The sequence below is a fragment of the Haliaeetus albicilla genome, chromosome 13 (genome assembly GCF_947461875.1).
Source record: "Haliaeetus albicilla chromosome 13, bHalAlb1.1, whole genome shotgun sequence".
Classification (NCBI taxonomy): Eukaryota; Metazoa; Chordata; class Aves; order Accipitriformes; family Accipitridae; genus Haliaeetus; species Haliaeetus albicilla.
In genome coordinates, this window is record NC_091495.1 from 40,104,434 (window position 1) to 40,130,804 (window position 26,371).

Genomic DNA, 26,371 nt, shown 5'->3' on the forward strand with positions numbered 1-26,371 from the left:
TTTTTCCTCTTCAAGTAACTAGTACCTACTGTATTTGTACATTCTTCTTAAGGATATTGTGCTACTTTGGCAGCAGAACTAAATTCTTCTGTGTTGTTTTTAATGGGAGTACTCTTCTTTGCAGTCCCTGCAACAGAATTTGGACCTCCGAGGGCAGCCAATATTCAACACAACACATACATATAGCCTATATGTAAACTTCAAGAATTTTGTCTGCAATATTGGAGAAGACGCAGAGCTGTTAATGAGCCTTTATGATCCTGATCTCTCCAAATTCATCAGGTAGGTTTTTTTGTAGGTTCATAAGCAGTTTAGTCATCACAGTGGTCGTTCTAAAGAAGCCAGTATAGGTTAGAAAGTAAGAGCCAGCAGATAAGTTTTTCAGTTCTGTTGGTTGCTGCCCCAGTGGTGACTTGGAAGGGCGTTATTTAATTTCAGATAAGTTAGGAAGTCAAGGTTCTGACCCCATGCGCTCCCCTTCTTAAAGCTGGACATTTCTGTGACACATTAGTCAAAATCCCAGATTGTCTCTTTATGTTCTTAAATTTCCCTACTGTTGTCACTAGGCTTGATGCATTTGATTAATTGCTTCCTGTTAAATCATGTATATGTGTGACATTTGCTGTCAAGACAGTATGAGTTCACACCTAAGGGTTGGGCATCTTGTACTGGTAGGAGAAGATATAAAGAACTTTATCAAGGAAGCACGTACATGTCAGGCACCCTCTGTCTCCATCATTGAAGTTATCAGGTGTGAACATGCCATCAGTTATATAGGGAAGTAACTGAGAGTACCCATTCACATTGTGCCTGTCTTCTGCCTTCAGTGAAATGGGTCACTTCAGAATCGCTTTGGTATAGAAGATTTTGCACAATTTTTCAAAAATTCTTAAAAGATCAAAATACTTTTGAGCTTTTGCCCAGGTAATGAGACTGTTAGGTGTTGATTTATTTGATATCTTTTTTATTCCTTTATTTGCAGTGAAAATTACCTGGTTCGTTGGGGCAGTAATGGGATGCCTAAAGAAATTGAGAAACTAAATAACCTTCAAGCAGTCTTTACTGTAAGTTATTGCATTTACATCCCAGAAATGCTTCCCCTACACTGCAAACATCGAAGTTTTGGGTTCTTTCCCTTTCCCCTCCCCTCTCCCCACCCAGCAGAGGGGGGTCACATGGCATTTTGGGGCGTTTTCATGGACACTTAAAATCTTACAGGCAGCCTCAGAGGAATGCTTCTGAAAAATATTTTTTTTAATATGTCAAATCAAAGCGGTAGTAAAGGTGCATTATTTTGCAATAGTACTGCCAGCGGGTGTTGCTTACCCATGCATTTCTGAAAATCCTATTAGGCACATCTCTGTTGGAGCCTAACTGTACCGAAAAACCTAGGCTTAAGATCATACTTGTTTGTTGTTCATTGCTTTGCTGATCTTACTCTTCTTTGCAACAAGTTGTTAATGGAAGAATTGCACATGAATGGAATAATTTCTGACAAGTGGCAAAGGTGGCACAAACTAACTGCCTTGTCATCAGGATCTAGTATTTTGGCAATTAACGCCACTTACTCTCCTTTCAGTACTGTTGCTGGGATTTGTTATCAAAGAGTAATGGGATGTTTAGAAATTGCTGCGTGGAAATTGCTAGTGTTTTTATGGTATGTTTTCTTTTTCCTAGGGCTCAAAGGATACTGGGTTTACTTTTTAAAAAAAGTAATAATTTCCTTATATATGTGTGTACAATCTAAAAGAAAAGTGTTTCTCTGTCCTCTTCTCTTCCATTCATAAAGCAAATTGATATAACTGTTTTAAATAATTTCTAGGATTTAAGCAGTTCTGACTTGATCAGGCCGAAAATCAGCTTGGTGTGTCAGATTGTGAGGGTGGGGCATATGGAGCTGAAAGATGGGAAGAAACATACCTGTGGACTCCGGAGGCCCTTTGGTGTAGCAGGTATGACAAATTCAATCAATGGAGAAAATGGCATGGCCCAGTGGCTGGGGCAGTGGGCTAAGGAATTGGGAAATATATGCTTATGTCAGCAAAGCCTGCTAGTCTCTTACCGTCACCATCTCTGGCTTCAAAGTGGAGATGTTGATACTGAGCTGCATAGATCTTTTATTAAAAGTTGTGTATGAAGATAAAATACTGTTACTACTGTTCACTTTTTGTTTTGTCACCCCCTAGAAAGATAACACACTGCCATCAGTACAGTAGACTTTTCAGATCTTTGTCAAAGAGGGATTTGCTCCTCATGACTAATGGGATGACACTGGAGTTTTTAAAGGAGCCTTGGTGAATGAGACATCCAGTTCCTGTTCAATTCCCGTGATCTCTTGTGAAGAGACTTGCTGGAAATTTGTGGTGGAAGAAAATTTCAAAATAATCAGCATTTGAAATCTAAGTGTAATTTCTTTGCCTTGAAGTGCTTGAGTCCCATCTGGTTTTTTATCAGAGACTATATTCACATTCACTACCATAGGCTGATTTATGCATCAATGAAAAGGTGCTTTTTAAAAAGTTGAGAAGGCAGTGGTGCTCTCTATTGCTGTCATGAGTGGCATTGGCCCAAAATAAGCAACTGTTGTTTCCATTCTGATAGGGGAAAGCTCCCTCTGTATTCTTAAGCAACTTGGCAAACCTATGTGATGAACTTGTGTTGTTGCAGTGATGGACATAACTGATATCATACATGGAAAGGTGGACGATGAGGAAAAGCAACATTTTATTCCATTTCAGCAGTAAGTACTGGTCTTTAGAGTTCATCACATCTGGCTTGTTTAAGGCAGTTGTCCTTTGGAGAAGGACAGATTTGTATGGGAGCCTGGCAGTGTACCAAGGTCTCTACAAATAGATTAGCTTATGGCACTAGTCAGCTCTTTGAAGGAAAAGATTTTTGTCAGCCCTCTGAAGCCTTCGTTCCCCTTGATTTATATGTCTGTATGATAGGCTAAATTGCTTAAGGAATTTTGGCAACGCAGCTGAAATTACTAGGTACCCATATCATCTGAGGTAAGAAAGAAGAGTCCAGTGCAAAATAATGTTGTGGGGTCTGCGGGATGTGACCCTCAAAACTATTAGGGGGTTGAGAGGCAAGGTTTTCAGAAACACCTGAGCATAGAGAACACAAGTCCTCCTTGTCACTATTGTGCGGTACCCTCTGTATTGTCTGCCTCTTAACTTTCCAGATTACCTTGTAAAGGTGAGTCAGAGGACAATAGAAAAGGGATTTGTCCCTCTTTCTGGGAAAGAAAGTCAAGCCTAGTGTGTTTTGCATTTCTGTATTGCTAGTTAGACTTTGTGTTCTGCCTGCTCTCTGATTGCTCACTTTTTCAGCACGTTACAGTAACTAAAATGAAGCTTGTTTGGGTAGACTCAGCCATGTTGTTACAGTCCTAAAAACAGCGATCAATTTGGTGTAGCCATATATTATTACAAGGTATTTTCAGGGGAGATTGTGTGGGTTTTTAAGAAGGATGTCTCTTCCTTTGCAGAATAATGTTAGTCTGCTATCTTTTCTTTTTTTTTTTTTTTTTTTTTTTAACATTTTTCTTCTGTTCTAATGAGGCTGAATTTAGATCCAAATCTGGATGCATCTACAAGGATGGGGAGCCAGTGAAGACATCATTTTGTATATGCTTTGGTTCATTATTGATGGTGTGGGTATAGGAGTGAAGTCGGGTTCAAGATCCAAAGCTTGACAGACATGTTTGTGACTAAGGATAGGTTCATCACTTGTGAGATCTCACAGCAGTCATTAGTTATGTTAACTTATCACTAGTTAATCTACGTAGTCTCTTAGGGACAGCTCTGAGGCACACCTGAAGACAGGGCTCAGCTCATCTGATGGGAGTGCAAGGCTCTATGTGCTGAGCTGTTCCTGCATGGTAGCCAATAGCTAGACTTGTTCTCACAGGTCTGCAAGGCAGTCTGTGGATGGAAAACAAGAACAAAATACAGCTGGCAATGTTTATGGTTGTCCTGAAGGCTGCTATTTCAGTATGATACAAATGTAGGTAGCCATGGAGTCTTTAGGTCAGTGTTACTTATCCTAAGCCTGAGCTAGCACTGTGATGTGTTTCCTGGTATGAGAGTTTAAATGTACTTCCATTGGGTTTGTGCAGGTGAAGAATTAAAAAAAAATTCTCATGGAATCCTTTAAAAAAATATTTATTTGGAAAGCAGTCAGCTGTTGGCCAGCCCTCTTCTTGCAGAGCACGTTTGATGTTTGTCTGCTACCCAGTCTCTATTGTTGTTCTTCTCAGGATTGCCATGGAAACATACATCAGACAGCGACAGCTAATCATGTCCCCACTGATAACTTCCCATGTGATTGGAGAAAATGAGCCCCTCACTTCTGTCTTCAACAAAGTCATCGCTGCAAAGGAAGTGAATCATAAAGGGCAAGGTACAGCAGTTGAGCGAGAAGCTAATGTAAAAACCTGGTGTGGGGAAGGGTTCCTCTTGCTTACAAAGGAAAATAAATGGCTTGTGAAAGTCCAGAGATCAAGGCTTATTGGAGTTTGCTACCTTCCCTGAGTCAAATGTATGGTCTTTGTAATGGCTGCGACCCAGCACATTGGGAGCTAAAAAAAAGATCAAAACAAGAGCTTCTCTAGGTGACGACTTATTTGCTAGTAATGTAATATTTTTAACATATTTTAAAATATTTTTAAGTGAACATGGCTGGTTGCGTAGTCTAAATGGCTTTGGGTTTAAACTGCATTATTCATGATTCTTCTGCTCCTGCTTGTGTGTCTGGCCTTTACTCAAATACACTGGTGGATTCACCTCAGAAAGTTTGTGTTTTACTTCAGAGAATCTACTTGCCCAGTAAGGTCTTATTCAGCATTAGGGAGATAGAGAACTGGGCAAGTGAGAACCAGCTTGGGATATTTAAAGCATTGTTGCATGGAGATCACATGAAGAAACAGTTTTCTGTTAAGCGTAGGCTTAAATTTCATGTTTTCATACTTTTTTTTCAGTAAAGGAGTGTTACCTTTTTTTTTCTTAGGTCTTTGGGTCTCCCTGAAACTGCTTCCTGGTGATCTAGCGCAGGTTCAAAAGGATTTTTCCCACCTTGTAGACAGATCAACTGCTGTGGCTCGCAAAATGGGATTCCCTGAGATAATCCTTCCTGGTAGGTCCCATATGCCTCTATACTTCCATGGAGTGAAAGAGGTGGTTGAAATTCTAGAATTTCTGCTATGAACAGATTTATTTTAAAGCTGTCTGAAAACTTGCTTTCATTTTTCTTGAAATTCCCAGCTGATCATTTATTTTTTGTCAAAGAAGTGAAAACATAAGCTTCCTTTCTTATACTGAAAAATGATAGTGTGTGTACTTTTTGGAAGAAAACTTCTGTTTATTCAAAGAGACATTTTTGTTGCATATGTTTGACTCTGTTCTATTTGATCCATTCAAAGTGGATTTAGCCTTATAGAGCTCATTACATTTTAAAAGTTACATAAAGACAGAGGTTTATAAAAGGAGAATGATACATTTTAAAAGATTTTGTATAATTTGAGATGAAGATGAAATGGTGTGATGTTGGGTGTCATTAATTAGGTGGTATCAGTAAAGGCTAAGAAGAAGATAAGGATAACCTGGTACCCAAGGATGTTAAATGTTAACCTGTAAAACTGTCTGTATGAGAAACACAACTCATTAAGCTGTATGAATTTTAGGTGATGTTCGAAATGATATCTATGTCACCCTGATACAAGGGGAATTTGACAAAGGGAAGAAGAAGACTCCCAAGAATGTAGAAGTCACCATGTCTGTACATGATGAAGATGGAAATCTCCAAGAGGTATGATGGCCTTCGCAGGAGGTCACAAGGCTGCTGTGTTTGCTAGATGATAGCTGTGGTCCATAGGATCTTATATATTAACTGTATGCAAGAACTGTGTGATAATGAACAAAAGATATTATAGGTGATCTCAGTGACCAAATTTGAATACTCAGTGATATTTTTTTTTAATTAATAAGGGTTGTGAGCAAATCTTTGAAGATTCTGTAAAACTTTGAAAGAGGTGACATGCATTGAGTTCCCTTGACTGTGAAGCATAGACCTTGAGTAACTCTGACAGTTACATGCTCTGAAAATTTCTGACCCAAGACAATTCTTGCTTTCATTCTAGACCTTACCTTTTCTTTCCCCCCCTCCCCTTGTCTTTTTGTCCAAAGAAAGCTATCCATCCTGGTGCCGGTTATGAAGGTGTCTCAGAATATAAGTCTGTTGTTTATTATCAAGTCAAGCAACCTTGCTGGTATGAAACTGTAAAGGTAGGAGTGTCTAATTTACAGTCTTGCTTCCTTTGTGTAGAAAACAAACAAATTTAAAATCAGTAGGCACATCAGTAACAATGTCCTGTAAATTGACTGGAGATAGAGAATGCTGGTGCTGCATTTTTTCCTTGTGTATTGTCATGTGCAGGTGTCCATTGCAATAGAAGAAGTCAGTCGTTGCCATTTAAGATTCACTTTCCGTCATCGGTCATCACAGGAATGTAAGTATCAAAAAAGAAGATCTGCAGGAGTACTGTGCTCTTCTTACTCTCACTGAGATTTTCTGAGTATCCACCAAAGGTGTAGTGCTTGCATTTCTACGTATTTCCAGTCTTGTGGATTTTCTTGCAAGCAAAGAAAAATAATTTCAGAATTTTTACAGCCTTAAAAAAGGTTTGGTGCTGGTTTTGTTCTAAAACTAAGATTAGATAGGGAGCAACATGTTAGTCCCTTTGAAAGACAATTGTCAATGCTTGTTGCTTCTTTGGCTTCTCAGTGTATGGTGTTGTTTCTACTTTATTTCAAGGCCTTCACAAAATTCAGTGCAAGGGCTGGTGGGCTTCTAATGGTCTTGCTATAGGAGGATTTCAAATTAGGTTAATGAATGGCAAATGAGAAAGTTAGAGCCAGAAGTTTTATCAAAGGACTTCAGAGCCCTGAAACAAAATCAATAATTTGAGACTAAGTCCTTGAAAGGCTCTGAAAAAAATTCTCTTAAGGTACCTGGGAGATGCCGTGGTATAATTCCACACCCATAGCTCACAAGCAGATTTGCGAAGTCCCAACCAAAATATCTATACGATTATATATGTCCATCCAGCAGCACAATTAACCGCTAAAGTTGTGCGGCAAGAGATGCTTCAGAGAGGACATTTTTCTGTGTAGTTGCAGATACTTACTAAGTGCCTTGAGATGAGAAGGAAAGAAAGAGGGCTCTTTCTACTGTGGATCACAAAGTTTGCTAGCTCCATGGCATTATCGTGTGATGCTATTAAATAAAGAAGAAGCTGCACATAGTTAGAGCTACATTATGGATCGCGTGGGCATAAATAAGACAATTTGTAATAAAGATTTTTCTTTCTGTTTGCAGCTAGGGATAAGTCTGAGAGAGCTTTTGGCATGGGCTTTGTGAAGTTGATGAATGCAGATGGAACAACACTGCAAGATGGCAAACACAATTTGATTGTTTACAAGGTAGCTTGGGCATTTGCAGCCTTCACTTCTGTTTAACTAATCAGAACAGCTCTCTTGGCTGATTTTTTTTCCTAGCAATGTAAACATCATCATTGCAGAGATTTTTAATAATTTTTCTAGGATAACAGGACAGTTGGTTGTTTTGTTGTTTTGGTTTTTTTTTAATAAGTCACCCTCAGCTCTGCTTTCACTGATGGGTTTTCTGACTGCAAGTACACAAATCCGGTACATCCTTGTATGTATCTGTATAGAGCACTTTTCCTGTAACATCGTTTATCTAGACAGTGTGCAACAAACAGGCCTGGTGAACACCTGCTTTGGAGTATCAGTGTGTGATGGGCAGAGAAACCTGGTGCCCTTAATCACAGTAAGAGGAAGAAGTTAATGCATTGCAGTAGAAAGCTGTGAAGTGGGGCAGGGGGGAACCCTCCTAAAGTCTGTGGCTTGAATCACTCTGAAAAGAGCTTAGTTCATTGGCAGTATGGGCAACTTCTGTTCCCTAAAGTTAGAGACCCAAACAGACAATGTGAGTAAATAACTATAGACATGAAAAGGCATTTAAAGCTCTCTCTGGCTGTCACTGTGTTGAAGTGTGTCTGCAGATGAGAACTGCAAGAGGTCAGACAAGGTGTGCTCAGTGTGAGATAACCCTTGTCTTTGCTGTGTTCAACCAACAGGGTGATAACAAGAAAATGGAAGATGCTAAATGCTATTTAACTCTTCCTTGCACCAAAACGGAGATAGAAGAGAAGGAGGCCCCCTCGGGGAAAAACCTGCACCATCTAGCCAACTTCACACCCACTAAAGATAGTACAAAAGACAGCTTCCAGATTGCCACTTTGATCTGCTCCACCAAACTTACCCAGAATGGTAGGTTTTGCATTAGCAGCCTAGCTATCATGCTGTATATTTGAAGTAAAGGCAGCACTTCCTTTATGCAAAATTTTTTGCCATGTGTGGGCATAGTGCTTTAGCTTTAATCTTGCGGTTTCATGTGTCAATGGCAGCCCAATCCCAGCATTGTTGGCATCATGTTGCCAGTACAAGCTACAAAGACGTTTATGCAGCCACTAGACACCATGTAATGTGAATATTTTATCCAAACTACCAATGTTAAATCGAACAGGTTTGTCAGCAGGTATAGAAGTGGCACCCGTCAGTGACAGTGTATGTGTGTTTTCAGAATCATAAATGTTTAAGGTTACTTACCTTCTTTCCTCTGCCTATTAAGAATGTAGCAATTAGAACTGAACTCTTTAGGATGCTATTACGCATTAACTCTGCTTTGCATGTTGCCAAAGTGGTCAAAATGAAGAATGATGTATATATGCGAATAAATACAGTTTATGCTGGAAACTGCTGATAAATGATGTGAAGTTTCCACTAGATCTGGAAGGCTCTTGGTATAACATACTCTCTGACTTTGGGAAAGAAGCTTGTGAAAATGACACCAGCTGTGGCTCCATCAAGGTGTACCTGTGTAGCTGCTGGGAGATGGGCATGAGCTGTTCTGCTCACTGTTTAAGCTTGGCCAGTTAGCTTAAGTTAAATGCCATACTGATACATCCATGTGCATGAGGACTGAATCTGACTTTCATTATCCTGTCTGATGTGCAGGCCAAGCGCAGTTGCATCTTTCTGCCCTCCTGCATGTAACCTCTGTTTCTGAATGCGGCATTTTTGTCAAGGCTGTTAAGTTTCACGTGTATTCTTACATCTGAAGGTAGTAAATTAATTTAGTTTCAGAACAGAGATGATATGTACATATTTCATTAACATGCAAGATGTGTGTGAAACCTGCCAGACTCCTTTGAAAGCCGCAACTGTAGTTTGTAACTAAACTTGAGGTCCTGGGATATCCCAGAACTGTGATGTACAGCTCTGCAGCTTAATGTCATTTATACAAGAGGTTTAACTTTAAGAACCATCTCCAAGAGGCTGCTCTAAAGTAAACACAAGCATTAGTAAGAAAAGTCATGGACTAATAAAATTCCTAGCTTGAGATACCTTCTCTTGAGTGAACGAGAAGTGTGCAAAGCTGTCTACCAAATACCTTGTATTATCAAATTACACCCGGGTTTCCATTCATAGCAAAACTTAACTTTCTTGCCAAGACAAAAGAACTATCTCGGGGTAATATTCTGTGCATCAGTGTGACTTTTCCTTGTAAGCTGATTCTAAAAATAACCTCTAGTACTTCTGTATTGTTCTGCAGCCATTAAGTCAGCTTTGTTATTGTAATCTGTTTCTAATTGCTGATGTTCTGTCCTTGCTAGTTGACCTGCTGGGTTTGTTGAACTGGCGTTCTAACTCTCAGAACATATCTCACAACCTAAGGAAGCTAATGGAGGTGGAAGGAGGAGAAATTGTCAAGGTATGCATAGAGATTTGGGTCTCCTTGTTACGCAAACACTTATGTTTGTGCTTGATGTTGACCTTGAAGGGTTGCAATTATGTTGTACCCAAAAGTTCTCCGTATAGGCCAGGAGAGCCATTCTAGCTGCTGAGCAACAGGAGAACAAAAGTTATACTTTGCCCCAAGAGCTCTCATTAGTGGAATTCACCAGAATTACTGAAGCTAAACGTTACCGGGATCGGGGAGATAGTGGTGACTTTATTTTCCCCTGTATCCTTACAAAATAGAAGATACATTCAAAACCTAACTTCTAATTTTCAGTAGTGGCTCTGGGCCTCCATTGTGATTCGGGAATTGCTGTCAATCTAGGAACAGAGTGCAGAGAAGGCCCAAAGAGCTTGTAGTCAGAGTACTGTGGGGAATAGACCTGAAATGTGGGGAAGTGCCACAGAAAATAGTCTGCTGAAGGATTTAGGAAGTAAGACTTCCTGTGGTTCCAAGTGTGGATCTTTTGGGATTATGCAAGGCCATGGTTTTACTTAACTGCTGAACAACTAAAGTAAAGGCTGTGTCATTGCAAACCAGTCTTTACATAAAATGTCATGCCTTAGTACAGTGTATGTAGTTGACTTGGCACAGTGTAAGCTTAAACTATATGGACAGAATTAAGTGTATTCAGTAGGCCTCTTGCTAGATAAAAAGGCAATAAAACATAAAAGTGGGGCCATTCAGAGCTGGTAAGAAAAGATCCTCCTTGCTATACTGAGGGAGAATAGTGTGATGATCATGACAAGCATGTGAATGAATACAGGACTAAGACCTCTTTTTAAGTGTTCTTTCATGGACAGTTTTTACAGTCCAACTGGGCTAGGCTGGAAAGGAAAAAATGATCCAAAAGAGTAGGCTCTTGTGCAGGATTCCAGAAGTAGTCATCTTTTCCCACCCTTTTACTATTTTTTTTTTTTCCCCTCTAGTTTTTGCAAGACACCCTTGATGCACTTTTCAACATAATGATGGAAATGTCAGAAAATGAAACCTATGACTTCCTTGTGTTTGATGCACTGGTGAGTGAGTCTTTTGTGGATTTAGGGTGTTTGTTTTTCAGCCATGTTTTCAGTCTCTTCCTCGTGCTTCCTTTAGATGAGTGATTGGTATTTTGCTCTGAGAAATAAATTATATTTAAACACTTCTTAAGGCATTTTCAGGAGCTAGGACTGAGATACACATTGAGCTTTTTAGTAACCACACTGAAAACAGCAATAAACGTTTACATAATTTATAGTAATTCCTTCAGATAACTTCTTGCATTAAGGCAATTTACAGAAGAGAAAAACCCTATTATCTATCTGAAGCACAAAGTGAAATGATTTCTTCAGGGTCATGGTGTTGGAGGATTTGTGGCTGTGGCGGGAATAGAACTTACGCACCCTAAATCCTAGCCCAGTACTTGGGCAGTAGGGATGACTGCTCCTCCGAACCTTTATAGAAGGATTACAATGACTGAGCAAAAGACTTCACGAGGATTTTTCTTCATCTTTGGAGAGGCTGCTTAGTATGTGTGTGAAAGGCACTGCCTTTGGTGTGCAGTGCAGTAACAAAGCTGTGTGCTTCATGCTGATCAGCAAATAACGTACTTGACAGTTCAGGAAGAAATATGAATTCAGATGTATCCAGCTGACATTGGTCGGAGGAGTGAATGTAGGGGCACAGAATGTCCTGGCTCTAACACGTCATTGAAGTAACAGGACTGAGTGTTTGCTATAAGTATAAATCATCAGAATCTCGAGTTCTAGCTTTGGAAAGCATCGTTTCTTAGCTTTGAAAAACGGCCTTCAGCAGCTTTGTGCCTGTTTGACCTGTGCTATGAAAATGTCACAGAAAGACTGTGAGTAGTGCTGCTTCCTGTATCACTGTTGTTGCTTTGAGAAGTAGCTCCCTTTATCTCTAAGATTTTCTAGCCAAATGCTGCTATGACCTACCTTCCCTCTGAGCAATGATGTAGTCGCACACACCACAATATTTAATGACTATTAGAATATTAATAACACTACCTGTAGCATTAATGCTATTAGAAAAACAAACAAATGAAAACTATGACCCAGCAAAACACATGACATGCAATTAGAGGCTGAGTTATGTTTGAGCTAGTTAGAGGTTGTGTGGCTTTGTACATCTGTTTCCTTTTGAATTTTTGGCAGGTATTTATTATTTCTTTGATCGGAGACATCAAGTTCCAGCATTTCAACCCTGTACTTGAAACTTATATTTACAAGCACTTCAGTGCAACCCTGGCATATGTGTAAGTATTGGTAACCACAGACCCCACAGGCTGTTGTTCAGACGGTGTCTCACTGATAGTTTCAGTAAACTACGCTAATGTGGTAAAGGCAGCATAGACCAGATAAGAGTGTTCCACCCTATTCTTCTGTGCTTTCAGGAGAGAAAGAAACCCTGTAATTACTCTTTTTACCCTGTAAAAAGTTTCTGTTGTAAGAATTTTTTCTGTAAGGAAAAGACACTGCTATCATGGAAAATCCTGTATCAGAGAGTATGATTCAGACTCTCCTTTGACCTGTAGTCCTCTGTGTGTGTGTTGGCGTTGTAAAAGCATCTTCATGTTTTTCAGCCTGATTTCCTATTGAAAACAGGTTTAATGCAGTCGGTCTGTATACATCTCTCCCTTATAACTTTTGAATGCTTTGGTCTAGTATTGCTGCTAAAAGACTGGTGGGTAGGGGTGGCAGTTATGGGTATATGCAGAAGGCAACGGAAAATATCGTTAAGTTGGTATGTGGTGAAGGTGTGGAAATTGATGAAGGAACACAAATTCATAAGAAATCTGGCCTTAAGGGTATTGCTGCTCATGGAAATGTTTTGTCTTGCCAGTACCTGCCCTAACCTTTTCAATCCACCCTACCCCAAAAGTACTTTCAGCAGAATAAAGTTTGAAAGAGTCTGTATACTTTGTACTCTGTGCTACAGTTTTAGGGGTATGTTTGAATGCGGTCACGGGGAGCAGAAGCAGAACCATGCGTGGCTGAAATAATACAAGCGACACTGAGGTCAATGGTAGCAGAAATAAGAGTGGTGTTCACCTCCACTGTCTGCCTACAACCAGGCAGGTTGAGGAGGCCACAGACTTCAGAAAAGGGCTAAATGTCATGGTGGGGCTTAACATGCAGATTACATGAGATTACACTTTTATATTGAAACTCTCTCACATAGACTGTCATTTGTTTAGAAGTTTGCAGTTCTTCACATTTGGATGTGTGGGTATGGACAGTAGGAATAATTCTGTTTCCCTGTAGCGTTTTTTATCTGTGGAACTCAAAGCAGTTTAAAAAATTAAGCTCACAATTGTTAGTTGTGTTTTATCAGGGAAAGAAAAAAGCTGGTGCACAGTTTATTTAGGTACATGTGAAAATTTAGTCCTTTAGGTCAACCTGTTGACTTCATGTGCTTAAGGCATTTGTTTAAGTGCTATAGGTAGTCATGGCTTACATGCCTAAGGATACTCAGGAAGTTGGGGGAAGAGCCAGGAATAATACCTGGGTCTCTTGACTTTCCAGCTCCTTGATCTAGCGCGCCTCAGCACAAAGGTCATTACCCTCATGGTAACAGGCAACTAAAAAGTTAAATCTAAGGCCAATAGGGAGGGCAAAACCACAAACCAAACTCCTTTTCCCCTCTCAAAATCTCTTCTTACTTTTCCTGATACGCATGAATTCCTAGTCCTGAGTATTCAGCCTCTCTTGATGGCTGTCAACCTAAAGATAATCCTGTGAGGAAACACTATTCCACAAAGGTCTGAAGTCCCCATATCCTGGACTACTTTCTTCCCTGCCCTGGCCATGCAACTACTGCTTGCATATGATTTCCTTTCCTTCTTCCCTGTAACCTACGGAAGAATCATCCTTTTTATTTCTCTTCACTATAAATAAAATTCTTTGTCTGATTAATGAGCACACCGTATCTTAGTTTTGTTGTTCCCTTGCCTTTCTTTCCAGCTTAGCTTGACAATGTGCTATCTGCATAATGCCAAGTGGACTATAATATTATATAGCATCCTTCATGTGCTCCACATGCCAGACTTAGACAAACTAGGGAATTATGCTGGCAATGTGGCAAATATAGCAAGCAAGTGCAAAAGCTGTTGTATACTTGGCTATCACTTACTTGCTGCTTTGGGTGCTGTGAGTTGTTTAATGAAGGGAAGAGGATTTTGCCTGAATATTAGCTGCCATAGCATTCACAGAAGATCCTGATCTTCTGATTTGGCAGAGACTAGATAGCAAATACTCATAATGTGTTTATGCAACTTCTGTCTGCAGTTCTCAAAGCGCTCAGTAGGTATTGCTTCAGAAGACCTTTGTGCTCCACACATGAGAATGCTAACACATGGAGAAAGTGTCAGTCCACTTTCAATAGTAATGGGTTTTCCAATTTCCTGAACACTTCATTCTAGGGAAAAAGAAAAGCAGATCAAGAAGCTGGAGTTTGCAGACAAATTTGTAGACTTTTCTGAGGATTCATAAACTAGTTATGAAAATCTTGCATCCCATGAAGCCAAAGATTTCAGAAGGCAATAGACTGTGAAGAGGAACCCCTGTCTGTTATCTCTTTATTAGGCTGTAGTTCCTCTCTGGAATAAGGAAGCTGAACTTACACAGGAACTTAACTGTGTCTATTCTCCTTTTTGTTTTATTTCCAAAGGAAACTCACCAAAGTACTGAACTGTTACGTGGGAAATGCTGATGACTCCAGCAAGACAGAATTGCTATTTGCTGCTCTGAAAGCCTTGAAGTACCTATTCCGATTCATTGTTCAGTCACGAATATTGTACCTGAGGTGAGACCAAGGTCACTGCCATCCTTAATGTCTCCTTTTGAAGGTCAGTGGAGTTACTTCCAGTCAACACCACTGGAGGGGATATTCTTCAGCATATCCTTTATCCTTGAATTATTACGAAGAGTATCTTTCTGCCCTTTGTCTACAACTGGAGCAAGTAAGTCGAGTAAAAATAGAAGTACCTCATTTGAAGAGGAGAATCCTTTTAGTCACCTGTAGCATGCTATAAGCAGCATATGGTAGTGCTGAAAAGGAACCTGTTGTTTATTAAAAAAATGAAAACATGGAATGACTTGCTCATCTTAAGAAACTTTGAGAAACAAATGCACACACAGTTACTTGTTAGGTGAGGTGAAGATGACATGTTGTCCAGTTAGGGTATGGTCAATGACAGTGGTTTTACCGTAGCCTCAGAACATGTTTTCAGAGATTTACAGTGAATGTTTGGAATCCTTTCCTCATGTTCATGCTGGCTTTTTTGTTTAATTCAGAATGAGCTACTTGATTCTTGGAACCCAAGCAGAATTTGATGCAATGGCATTTTAAAAAGTGCAGCCCTTCCCTTATAACAGATTTCAGCAGGAAATTACTACAGGATCCCTGATGCCATTTTTACACTCATGTCTTTGTAGAAGGAGATTGCATTAAGATGTTGTTCCACAGGATAAAATCATATTTCAGCTACTATGACACTGTTAGCCTAGATTTATGTGTATAACTAGCTCTTTCTGTTCTTTGTAGGTTTTATGGGAAAAGTGAAGATGGGGATGAATTTAATGATGCAATACGCAAGCTGTTCCTCTCCTTCAATGTCCTCATGGATCGGCCTTTAGAGGAGGCTGTCAAGATTAAGGTATGCATAATTTGCAGGGAGAGGTAATATCTTTTATTAGATCAACTGATACAGTTGGGGAGGGCAGGCAGAAAAAGGGACAAGCTTTGAGGCACATAAAACCCATTCAGATGAGTCACACCACCTCTGAATGTCTGTTTTAATGAACTGTGTGTGGCAGGAAAGGAATATTTAAAGCCCAAAGTTTATCAAATGAAGATGAGAGTGGTGGCTTTGCTGAAAACCCTTCAGCACCTGCTAGGATGAAAGCTAACAACCAATGAAGGTGTAATCTACTGCAGTGTGGAAGACACTTCAACCAGTAACACCAGGCTTGAGGGTGATGGAGACAGAAATGTTAAACTACTGCAAAAATAAGTGTAATGCTGGGAATGAAAGTAATGAAAAAACAAATGGCTTCTAAATGTATCTTAAATTTTATACTTCCTTGTTTTTCTGTTGTCAGCTGGATTACGAACCTTCTGTTTATGCTCTAAGGATTTGCGGAGCAGCCGTGCAATGAGGCTGCTAACTTGCTACAGGCAATGAGGCCTTTAGATTGCTTGCAGTATTTCAGTTCTTCTAGCCAACATGCTTTTCTCTGTTTGAAGGAAAGATTGAGTCTAAACTTTTAATTAGCACTTGGGTGATTTAAAGCCCAACTTTGATTCTCATGCAGTCAGAGTACCTGCTGGCAGCAGCCATAGAACATCCCAAACAGACCTTTAGTTGCTGTTGCACCTAGTTGTCTGGATGCTACTTTTATGAAAGCCATACTACTACCTAGATAACTTATTACCGTGTATGTGGACATGCTAAAGTATGCAGAACACTGAGTCAATTTAACTGACTAGTGGTTTTCATGTCAGGCTATAAGCAGCTTAATCCCTGGAACTGCAGGATGTTTGCAAAAACTAAAGAACTTGGCTACAAATCCTTCCTCCTTCACCTTTTACACTCTGCACTGCAGATGTGTGGTTGCTGGAGGCTCTTTGGATGCAGAAATTTGAACTTAAGACAGTTGTCTACAAGTGTCCACATACTTGCTCTTGACAAAGACTAGATTTGCTATGTTAGCTATGCGCATTGTTGTTGAGACTTTACACCCTTATAGAATGAACTAGCTAGTCTAACTCAGTTTCCGTGTGTGTTTCATGTCCTTGGTTTTTTTCTTGCAGGGTGCAGCTTTAAAGTATTTGCCAAGCATCGTAAATGATGTCAAACTGGTGTTTGACCCTGTTGAGCTCAGGTAACCATATTAAGTTTGTTTGTCCTCTAAACCCAGCTTGTCTGTTGGGAAGAATTTTGGAAACTTCCCTAAAAACAGCCACTCTGATTATGACATGATGGTGCACATACTGTGTAAGAATTTGAGGAAGCGCTTGCAGGGCTTTAAAGGAAGTTAGTTTAGTTCAAAGGAGTCTATGCATCTCAACTGCGCTTTCTGAGGCACTTTGAAATTTTACTGAAGACCAAAATTTGAGGACTGGGGAGTGATATGTTGAAACGTTGTGCAAGTTTCTACCAATTCTTAATGATTGCTTCTGAGGTAAACCAAAACGTGTGGCAAAGGCACAGCCTTGGTCGGGAAAATGAAAGTTTTATTTATTCAGGAAATTCACAACACTGTATGGATTTGTGTTCTTTGGTGTTCGTAGCTTTGCCCAGAACCTCCCAACCATGCTTCCTTGTTCTGACACAAATAATTTGCTCGTAAACAGTAGACAGACAGCAAATGTACATGGAATTTAATTTAATGGAATCTCAGATTGAAATGAGTCATCACTCTTGATGAAAGGGGCATCTGGAAGGATGTGTTCTTGCTGTTGTTTATAGCTGCGTTTCAAGTTTCAGCAGTGGTCTGCTGAAGCTTTGCAAAATTCTGCTTTCATTTTGTATGAAAGTAAGTACGATTATCTTATGCTGGCACTGGAGGGCAGATAGTACTGCCTATTTATAAGCTTTTGTGATATATCTAGTGTGTCTTGGGATGCAAACTTCATTTTAAGAGGCTTAAGCCTGCAGTTTCTGAATACTGTTCAGTTTTACTAAAAGTCCTCTGCTAAGTTTCATGAAAATAAGTTAGGGCTCCATAGGAATTTCCATGGAGACCACTTGCGGGTAACGTGTCCACATAGTGACAAAACTGCTTGACTTGCCCAGGTGCAGGACAGTGTAAGTGTAGGATGGAATCACATTGGGTGAAAATGCTGACCATCTGCTTACTTTGTGTTTTGCACACTAGTGTCCTCTTCAGCAAGTTTATCCAAAGTATTCCTGACAACCAGTTAGTTCGACAGAAGCTAAACTGCATGACCAAGATAGTCGAGAGTGATCTGTTTAAACAGTCTGGTAAGTAGCAAATTGAAGTCCCTGGGTTCTGCATGGGGCCACGCATCCTTAAAAACAAAAATGTCTTTCAAGTTCACAAGCCCTTTATGTCAGTCGTCAGTGGTAGTCTACCATTAAATCCATCTTTAGAAATATTCCTTGCCATGGAACAACTGAAACTTTTTTTGCTGTTCAGTCTTTATACAATGCCTAATGCTGTAGGATCCTGATCCAGTGTGTTGATTTAGAAAGAGGCAGGAGGTGAGAGTGCACTGTTTGATGCAATACGTATAATTACAGGTTATTTATGACTCTCTCTAGTCTGTTAGTGGTAACTTAAGTGGATTTAAGCATGTTTTGGTGTCCAAGATAAAGTTATGAGCAGAAAGCTACTGTGTGGTATCCATGTATACCGAATGCTGAAGAGCTTCCTGAGACAAATAAGGTGTGGTGCTCTGTTTCATTTTTTTAGAATGCAGAGATGCTCTTCTGCCACTGCTAATAGATCAGCTAAGTGGCCAGTTGGATGATAATTCAAACAAGCCTGACCACGAAGCCTGCTCACAGCTACTTAGCAATGTGCTTGAAGTCCTGGATCGGAAAGATGTGGTGAGCATGAACTGTCAAGGGTGCAAATTAAGGTTAATTCTTCTTTTGAGAAGTTATGGCAAAGAAATGTTCTCAACTTATGCTTTAACGAATTACAAAGTTCTGATGTTTACAGAAATTGTGTTGCATTGCTGCATGGTTCTTTGAGTCTCTTTGCACGTAGAGTAGCTGTGTCTAAAAAGGGAGTCATGAAAGGTTGAATTAGCGGTTATCACTACAGTACAAAAAGCAATTACTTTTCTTTCCAGGGACCAAAATGTTATTCCCAGCTACATTGGTGGCTTGTTGAATTATTGGGAGCAAGTCATAAAAGTATTTGGTTTCTCGTTTTCTCTGCTATGAAGTAGGGACAATGATCATTATTCAGTCAGGAGAATACAGTTACTCACCACATTAGTCATGGAAATTGATTCTAAGTTGCTGTGAAAAGAATAGTTTGAGCTGAAGAACTGTTCAGCGAAAACAAAGCCAAATCAAAACACCAGCTTTGATTTAGCTATACCAGGGTGAACTAATGAAGCTGGTATAGATCAATTACGTTAGCTCTCCATCAAGTGTATACCTACAGTATTTGAATCGACTGCTCATGTGTTTTAAATCTCCTTTTTTGCATCCTCTAATTACAATTAACCACTGTGAGGGCAGTCCTCCCACACAGGGAGCACTCTATAGAACAGTATACATTAAGAATTGTCTCAAATTTTCATTATTGAATATCCCCAGGGGCCCACTGCTGTCCACATCCAGCTGATCATGGAACGCCTGCTAAGGAGAATAAACCGCACAGTGATTGGAATGAGCAGACAGTCTCCACACATTGTGAGAGCCTTTTACTTGCTTCAGTTATTACTTTGCCATTTGTTATAGTGGAATTTATTCTCCTGGGAGATTTCAGTGTGTAGCAGTGGTTTATGAAGTCATCTTTCCGTTTCCTGCAGGGCTTCTGTGCCACTAAAACATGGCTTTTGGTGGTTTTCTGAGACCAGGTATTAGGATACAAATCGTCCTACTCCAGCAGCAGTTTGAACTGAGTCACAGTTGGCTGTGATTTCAAGTTCCTTTGGGCCCTTGTGCACAGAGAATTTGGTTTCAGTGCAGTTTCTAATACACAAGGAGTCTTTGCTGAAAAAATGCTCTTTTGTCACCTTAGCTGAATAGGATTAAATGCTGAAGGGTGAGGCATCTCTAAAGGGTAGTTCTGACTACTGTGTGGCATCTTAGAAGGTATAAGCAAGTTGGTATGTTTTAATTTGCCCTATACTTCATGTACGGAAAGATGGAAAAATCAAGAGCTGGGCGTATATAGCAGTATCTTATTTTTTATAACTCTAAGGTCAAGTTAATGCTACTACCAATATGTCAGCCATGAGAATTACAGTTGGCCATAGTAAATCTGAAAATCATAGAATCATATAGGTTGGAAAAGACCCTTAAGGTAGGGTGAAGTGGTTCATATACATATCTATATTCCAGTGTTTGGAAGATGGGTTTTTCTTGCAAACTGTGATCCCTGGGGAGAAAACAAGCTATAGCCAGACTTCATACTTGAAATTTAGGAAGTCTTGAGTGGTTTGGCGTAGAAAACTAAACAGTCACACAGACTGATGTCAGGACATAGATAAGCAGAATTGTGATCGGTGATACTTGATTAGGCGGAACTCTGAAAGCATATGCCATACTTTGAACTTACAGTGCTTAATACAGGAAAATAATAAAATGTTTTGTTTTTCCTATTCTAGGGTATTTTTGTGGCCTGCATGACAGCCATTCTGAGGCAGATGGATGATTTCCATTACAACCATTACATCAATACTTTCAAAACCAGGCAGGACATTATTGTAAGTCAGCCTGGCTGGGGGATTAGCTTGGTCCATAAAGAATTACACTCTGCTTCTGAAAGGTCATTTCAAGTTACTGTATTCAGTTTGGAGTGATTATACGGCATTCATCAGCAATGACTTATGGGCACCTAATGCCACAGCCTCTGGGGATATATTCACATCACCCCTGCTGGGTATACACAGTGGATGTTGCTGACTCAGTAATGCCCGAGAATAGCATTTGTGGCATTGAGTAAAAACATGTTTAATGAGTGTTTAATTCTGTGCAAGTAAAAGGTCAGGAGCTAGAAGAGTGAATGAAGATGAAAAGGAAAAGCATTTTCCCCTCTCTTGCTCTCACTGTATCTCTTTGTGATCCTGTTCTCTTTTTCTCATTCTTTCCCCTCCTCTAGAGTTTAATTAAATGCTTTAGTCTTGCTTCAGTGGGCAGCAATGCAGTAGTTCCCTCCATGTTAAAAACTGTGTACAATTCACGTCCCTAAAGACTTTCAGTATGAAACCAGGTGAAACATTAGGTTGGGGTTTTTTTCGTGCCCTTAGAATTAACAGCTGTGTCCAGATTTTTCTCCAGACTGCCCAGAACAAGTCAGAACCATAACCACTACTTGTGCAAGTCTCTGAAGCATGACATGGCAACTGTTCTGGCTTTTTTGTCCCCACACTCCTCATTTTGCAACTTAGAAGTGCTTGCTTATTTAAATACTGGCTGGGGAAGAGCCTGGAGTTGTGTTCTTCCTGTAAAAGCTAGATCAAAACCCACAAGAAGGTGTTTGTAATTAATTTTGGATGGCAAGGTGATCTCTTTTTTCCCTGTGCAGTTGGAATTGCTTGCAATCTGTTGAGCAACATAGCCCCCTACAGGACGCACACATTTCTGTCACTTCTGCATCTAAAAGGCGACTCAGCTGCATTGTCTATAGAGAGCACTCATTGTCTAGTTTTAGAATTACTTTTTCTATTACCGATATCTTTTTGTGAAGGAAGAAGAAACAAAATCAAGTAGATTAAGGAATTCTGCTCGTGTTCATCAAGTACATGAGTGAAAAGGTTTTCAGCAGGGTTATGTAGAAATACTGTGTCTGAGGAAGGGTGCTAGGAAGATAAATCTGATAGATTTCAGAAAAAGGTGGATTCAAGGCAGAATTGAAACAAATTTTATGTTGAGTGGGCCACAATTCAGAATTTTTTTCTTTTTCCTCAAGAGCAGTTGAGCTTGTAGGAGACAATCATAACTTTAGTTCAAGGTAAGGTTAAACAGGTGCTTAAAAGCTTCCCTGAAATGTAAACTTCAGATTGAAGCTCAGCTTGCAAGTTGAAGATGTGTTGTTTTACCATGTAGTTCTGCATCTTCTGACTCAAATAGGAGAATATTTCTTTTGTATTTCTGTGTGTATACATAAAGCTTCTACACGAAGACATATCAGGAGGGTGAATTATGTAATCATTAGAACTACCTGCATATCATTTAAACAAATACCGACTGAAAATACCAATTTGTAATTTAATTTTTACAAATCCTTAAATCTACAGAAGCAAGCCCACATAGGTGGTGGTATAGTAGTTGTTAACACCAATAGAACATTGCATTTTGGTTTACTGCAATAATTGTTTTTATTTATTGTTTATTGTTGGTTTTTATTTGCTTTGGTATTTTCAGCCCTGGCATTGCATCATTAATTGGTTGGTTGAACACTGTTGTAGGTTAATTCCCATCTTCAAGGTGCCCCTTGTCAAGTCCAAACCTTTCCATCAAGCTCGGATTTAATAATGCCTAAAAGATTTTTACTGAGGCAGCACCAAATGCCCATTTCTCTCTCTACATCGATGTCGCTTGCCAATTCTTGAGAGCAAGCTGTTCAGCTCAACAGAATTTTTTTTGCTGGTGATCTTTGCAAGGTGGCGATTTCTCATGTGACCTTCTTTGTGTCCCTCTCATTTTTGAATGCTAATGTGCTGTCTTTGTAGAGAATAGAATCCATTTAAATGCTCATAGGTAGCATTTATATCTGTAGAGACCACAATATAGAAATCCATATTCTTGATATTACCTTCTTTTGCTCATCTCTCTTCTTTTTCCTTTTCCTTTTCTCTTATTCTACAATTCAACCTTGCGTTCCCCAAGTCTTAAGGTGTGATATAGCTTTGTTTGGAACAGTTTAGTGTTTGCACAAAATGTGCAGCTTTGTTTGGAGCAGTTTAGTGTTTGTGCAAAAAGTGTCTTTTCTACAGTAATGTTCTAAACCATGTGTCTGCGACGGCATGTTCACTACCTCTTTTTAATTACCTTTCTTAAACTGGACCAGAAAAGACTTAACTAATTGGGGAAGTGAAAATACATTCTAATTTCCATCTTTATAGAAGGTACTGCATAGGGCTGTTACACTGTCATCATTCAGACATTTGGAAACAAGTGCTTGAATATTGGTTTTACATTTTAATCCAGCATGTGCACCAGAGCTCCCTACAACACAGCTTAATTCAAAACAGTAAAGACTGATTTAATTAAACAGATCAACATGTTCTGTGGAATTATTTCTCCTTCTGTAGCTGAATGGATGAGATGTCAGAAATAATTTAGTTATTGGAATATACCCACACAATAAGAGATCCTTCTTAGGAGGTACAGTGTATTGATTGCTATTCAGAGCAGTTGTTAATCAATGCAATTGCAAACATTTGCATTTCCCTATATTTTTGTGTGGATAAAAGACTACCATACTGAACTTGATGAGCTGTGGTTTTTATTTTTCCAACAGGACTTCCTGATGGAAACATTCATTATGTTTAAGGATCTGATTGGAAAAAATGTCTATGCAACTGACTGGATGGTCATGAATATGATGCAGAGCAGGTATATAGTTGCTGCTATTTTAAGTCTTGCTACTGCTTTGGAGCCTTTCTGGTTCTGAAAGGAGGGTGACTCACACAAACAGGCTTGCAAATCACCAGAGTTACATAGGCTTATTTTCTTTTAGAGTTTCAGGGTGATTTAAATTGAATTTCAGTAAATTGTAGTGCCCGCGCATTTCTGCTGATGGAACTGGAAATCTTTCTTCTCCTGGCCAAAGGCACACAATCAAAACCATGCAGTCTTTCATCCAGTCACTTAACTGCTGGAGAGTGCAACATAAATCAGAGAAGCCTTTTTGGTTTCAATTCGGGGGTAATTACAGGGCAAACCTAAAGCTAGTTGGACATAAGTGTGGCCTAGGGTTTAGTTTGCTGGTCTGTAAACTACAACTACCCAGATTCTCTTCTGCTCTGCTGTGGACTTTGTTTGGCCTTGTGTGAGTCAAGTCTCTCCTGCTAAGTCTGTACAATTTGAATGGCTTTGGCTCGCTGTCTACTGTGCTAGGTAGCAAAGCGTGGCCAAAACCTGCTATCCACAATGCAGCAGGGCCTGTATGCCTGTGAGTTTAATGTTCCCATAGGCAGTATCAACAGAAGTGGGGAAGGAATGAAGAAACAACAAGCACGTAACTCCTGTTTGCATAGCACAGTCATGCAAGTCATCTTCAAAATGGAGGCCGCGTAGCTCCACTGTTTCGTAGGGGCGCAGTGTGAAGAAGGACATGAAGTTATTTGAGTGCTTCAGTGATGAGGATAGGATAAACTTAAGAGAGGCTACCATCTGGAATGGCACTGCACTGTGAAAGAGATTGGATTGCCCAAAAAGTGTTTTGCTTTTCATCTGCCTCCAGTCAAGGTTTCTTTTGTTCAGAAAGAGGAGTAAGTTTACCTGAATGTCCCTCTACTGGGAAAGAGGTGAAATAGCATTCTAGAGGAATACCTCTCTTGTTTGGGAGCATCTATTCTTGTCTCCAAGAGCTTAGATGTAGGAGTCGTAAACCCAGAACTGCAATGTTATTTTTTCAAGAGCTACCTTTTATTTTAAGTTTTCATCTCTTCCAGGGTTTTCCTTCGGGCAGTGAACCAATTTACCTCTGTACTCAACCGTTTCTTTCTGGATCAAGCAAATTTTGAACTCCAGGTAATAGTTCCATTGTTTCTGGATTTTCTTACAGACACCAGTCCTGAAAGGCAGGAAGAACAAACAAATCCCACTGTTAACAGATCTGTTGATACAGAGCATGCCTGTGGAAAATGTCCATAGTCTTTTACAGAAAAGCAGCAGAATGCAAAGCAGTTCTGAATTACAGATCTGTGGTTAATGCAGCAATAAATTGCAAGCAAATACAACTCTTGCAGGCTTTACAAGGTCAAGTTGGGCAGCATGCTGACTATAGCTGATTTGTGCTTGACTAGTTAAGAACAAAATGCTGCATGGGTGTACCCACTGTCACTTGCTTTAGTTGGAAAGTACAAGCTAAAAAGAGGGAGAAATTTTAACTTGCTATATGTTTCTGGCTTGCCTGCTATGGCTGAGAGCACAGACTCATCTACCAGCTCACTCTTGGTACGGTTCCTCATTAACACTTAGCTGGGAGACTACAGCATTTGGGTAGTAGCTCTGTTGTGCTGGTTGTTGCTTTTCCTTTGTCTTCTCCTATTTTAGACTTGTTTCTCTTCCACAGCTCTGGAATAACTATTTCCATTTGGCTGTGGCCTTTCTCACTCATGAATCCCTCCAGCTGGAGACCTTCTCACAAGCCAAACGCAACAAAATTATCAAGAAGTGAGTTTACATTTAAAAAGTTGCCAGGCCTTTTTGCTTTTAAGAAGCTTCATTTGTACTGTTCCAGACATACCCCATACAATCTTAGAATGAGATGAAGCATGCCATGGAAGTGCTTGATTAATGAATGATGATAAAGGGAGGAGAGGTAACTAGTACAGATGTCAGGTCTTTACACTGTGGATGTCTAAGTCTGGTCAGACAGATCCTGAGTTGTTTGAGCTGAACTTAAGCATCTTGCCAAAAGATTCTTTCCACTGTAAGGACTGTAATAGAAGGCTTGCCATAGTTCCAAAAGCAATTGCACCTGATGCAATTCCTCAGCCATTACATAAGGTAGGTAAGCAAGAATGCTTAAAGCCCTGCAACTTTTTAGTCCCCTCTCTTTGCTTTTTCTGTTTTGAAAGCAAGAGCACTTCAGAGGCATTCATCAACCCAGAGGTAGTAATTTTTAGTAACTTGGCCAAATTCACAAAGACAATGAGCAGCTTTGACTTCTGCATTTAGCTGGAATCAAGTGCCTAAATATCTTTGTAGATCTTGACACAGAATTTTGTTAGGGCATACCTAGTTAATGTTTGCCATCTTTTTTCTGCAATAACGAGAGCTTTAAGAAGCCTGGTAATTAAATATTCATGCATTTTCTCAATGTCAGCAGTTAAAGCTTTAGGGAAAAACACCAAATACAACAAAATTCTGGGTAGAATTGCATGAAGCAGCAGGGCTGCAGCTTTAATCTGCTCTCAGGGAGTCTGCAGTCTTCTGTCATAATGGCACATGGCCATTCTCTTCCTCTGTGCATTGAGCATTGATGCTGGGCAGGGTAAGGAAGAAAAAAGATGAGGTGAACATCTAACAAAAGGTATGTAATATTGAGGAACTTCTTGGTAGACCCTTAGTAGGGAACATAGTCTGTGAGACCCCTTGGTATAAATGCCCAGCATATTTAGGTTTGTGTGTGGTGTTTTTTTTAAGGAGAGGGTAGTAATATTTGTGGGTTTGCCATTAAATTTCTTCAGCAACTTTGCATAGGTAATTTCAATGCATAAGCCTTTTTCATCTTTTTCTTTCTTTTTTCTAGGTATGGTGACATGAGGAAAGAAATTGGCTTCAAAATAAGGGATATGTGGTATAACCTGGGTGAGTTCCAGCTAAAGAATTATCTTTATTCAAGCTCTCAAGCTGGGTTTCAAATCTTTTATTTCTTTATAAAAGCTGCTCATGTTTAATGTGGGGAAATACACTTAAGGTTCAGCTGTTTCAGGGCACAAAATCTCTTTTCCTTTTCCTATGAATAGCTTGCAAAAGCTGATCTTTTCTCATGTCAGCTGCTGAGATAATTTCTTAGATTCCTTATAAAGGATGTTCTGCCATATGAAGGTCAAGAGTAGAATTTTTCAGAGAGCGTTTGTGATTTGCAACATTGCATGCAAT

General features: G+C 39.7%; 1 protein-coding gene across 5 annotated transcripts in view; it reads left to right on the forward strand.

Moving 5' to 3' along the window:
- The window catches only part of DOCK5 (dedicator of cytokinesis 5), a 113,456-nt gene that overhangs the window by 57,893 nt on the left and 29,192 nt on the right, over positions 1–26,371 (forward strand). For all 5 annotated transcript variants that reach the window (XR_011327594.1, XR_011327595.1, XM_069801059.1 and 2 more), the window contains exons 8-32: positions 125–282; positions 983–1,064; positions 1,823–1,952; positions 2,668–2,740; positions 4,265–4,407; positions 5,014–5,139; positions 5,687–5,811; positions 6,189–6,287; positions 6,439–6,511; positions 7,381–7,484; positions 8,162–8,354; positions 9,761–9,858; positions 10,815–10,904; positions 12,039–12,139; positions 14,554–14,688; positions 15,430–15,541; positions 16,699–16,769; positions 17,766–17,872; positions 18,324–18,460; positions 19,184–19,279; positions 20,200–20,298; positions 23,058–23,152; positions 24,214–24,292; positions 24,837–24,937; positions 26,019–26,077. Coding sequence is in view for 3 of the 5 variants with exons in the window: in XM_069801059.1 (XP_069657160.1) it covers positions 125–282; positions 983–1,064; positions 1,823–1,952; positions 2,668–2,740; positions 4,265–4,407; positions 5,014–5,139; positions 5,687–5,811; positions 6,189–6,287; positions 6,439–6,511; positions 7,381–7,484; positions 8,162–8,354; positions 9,761–9,858; positions 10,815–10,904; positions 12,039–12,139; positions 14,554–14,688; positions 15,430–15,541; positions 16,699–16,769; positions 17,766–17,872; positions 18,324–18,460; positions 19,184–19,279; positions 20,200–20,298; positions 23,058–23,152; positions 24,214–24,292; positions 24,837–24,937; positions 26,019–26,077 (2,686 nt within the window). In the remaining 2 variants the exon portion in view is untranslated. The remainder of the gene's footprint in view (positions 1–124; positions 283–982; positions 1,065–1,822; positions 1,953–2,667; positions 2,741–4,264; positions 4,408–5,013; positions 5,140–5,686; positions 5,812–6,188; positions 6,288–6,438; positions 6,512–7,380; positions 7,485–8,161; positions 8,355–9,760; positions 9,859–10,814; positions 10,905–12,038; positions 12,140–14,553; positions 14,689–15,429; positions 15,542–16,698; positions 16,770–17,765; positions 17,873–18,323; positions 18,461–19,183; positions 19,280–20,199; positions 20,299–23,057; positions 23,153–24,213; positions 24,293–24,836; positions 24,938–26,018; positions 26,078–26,371) is intronic.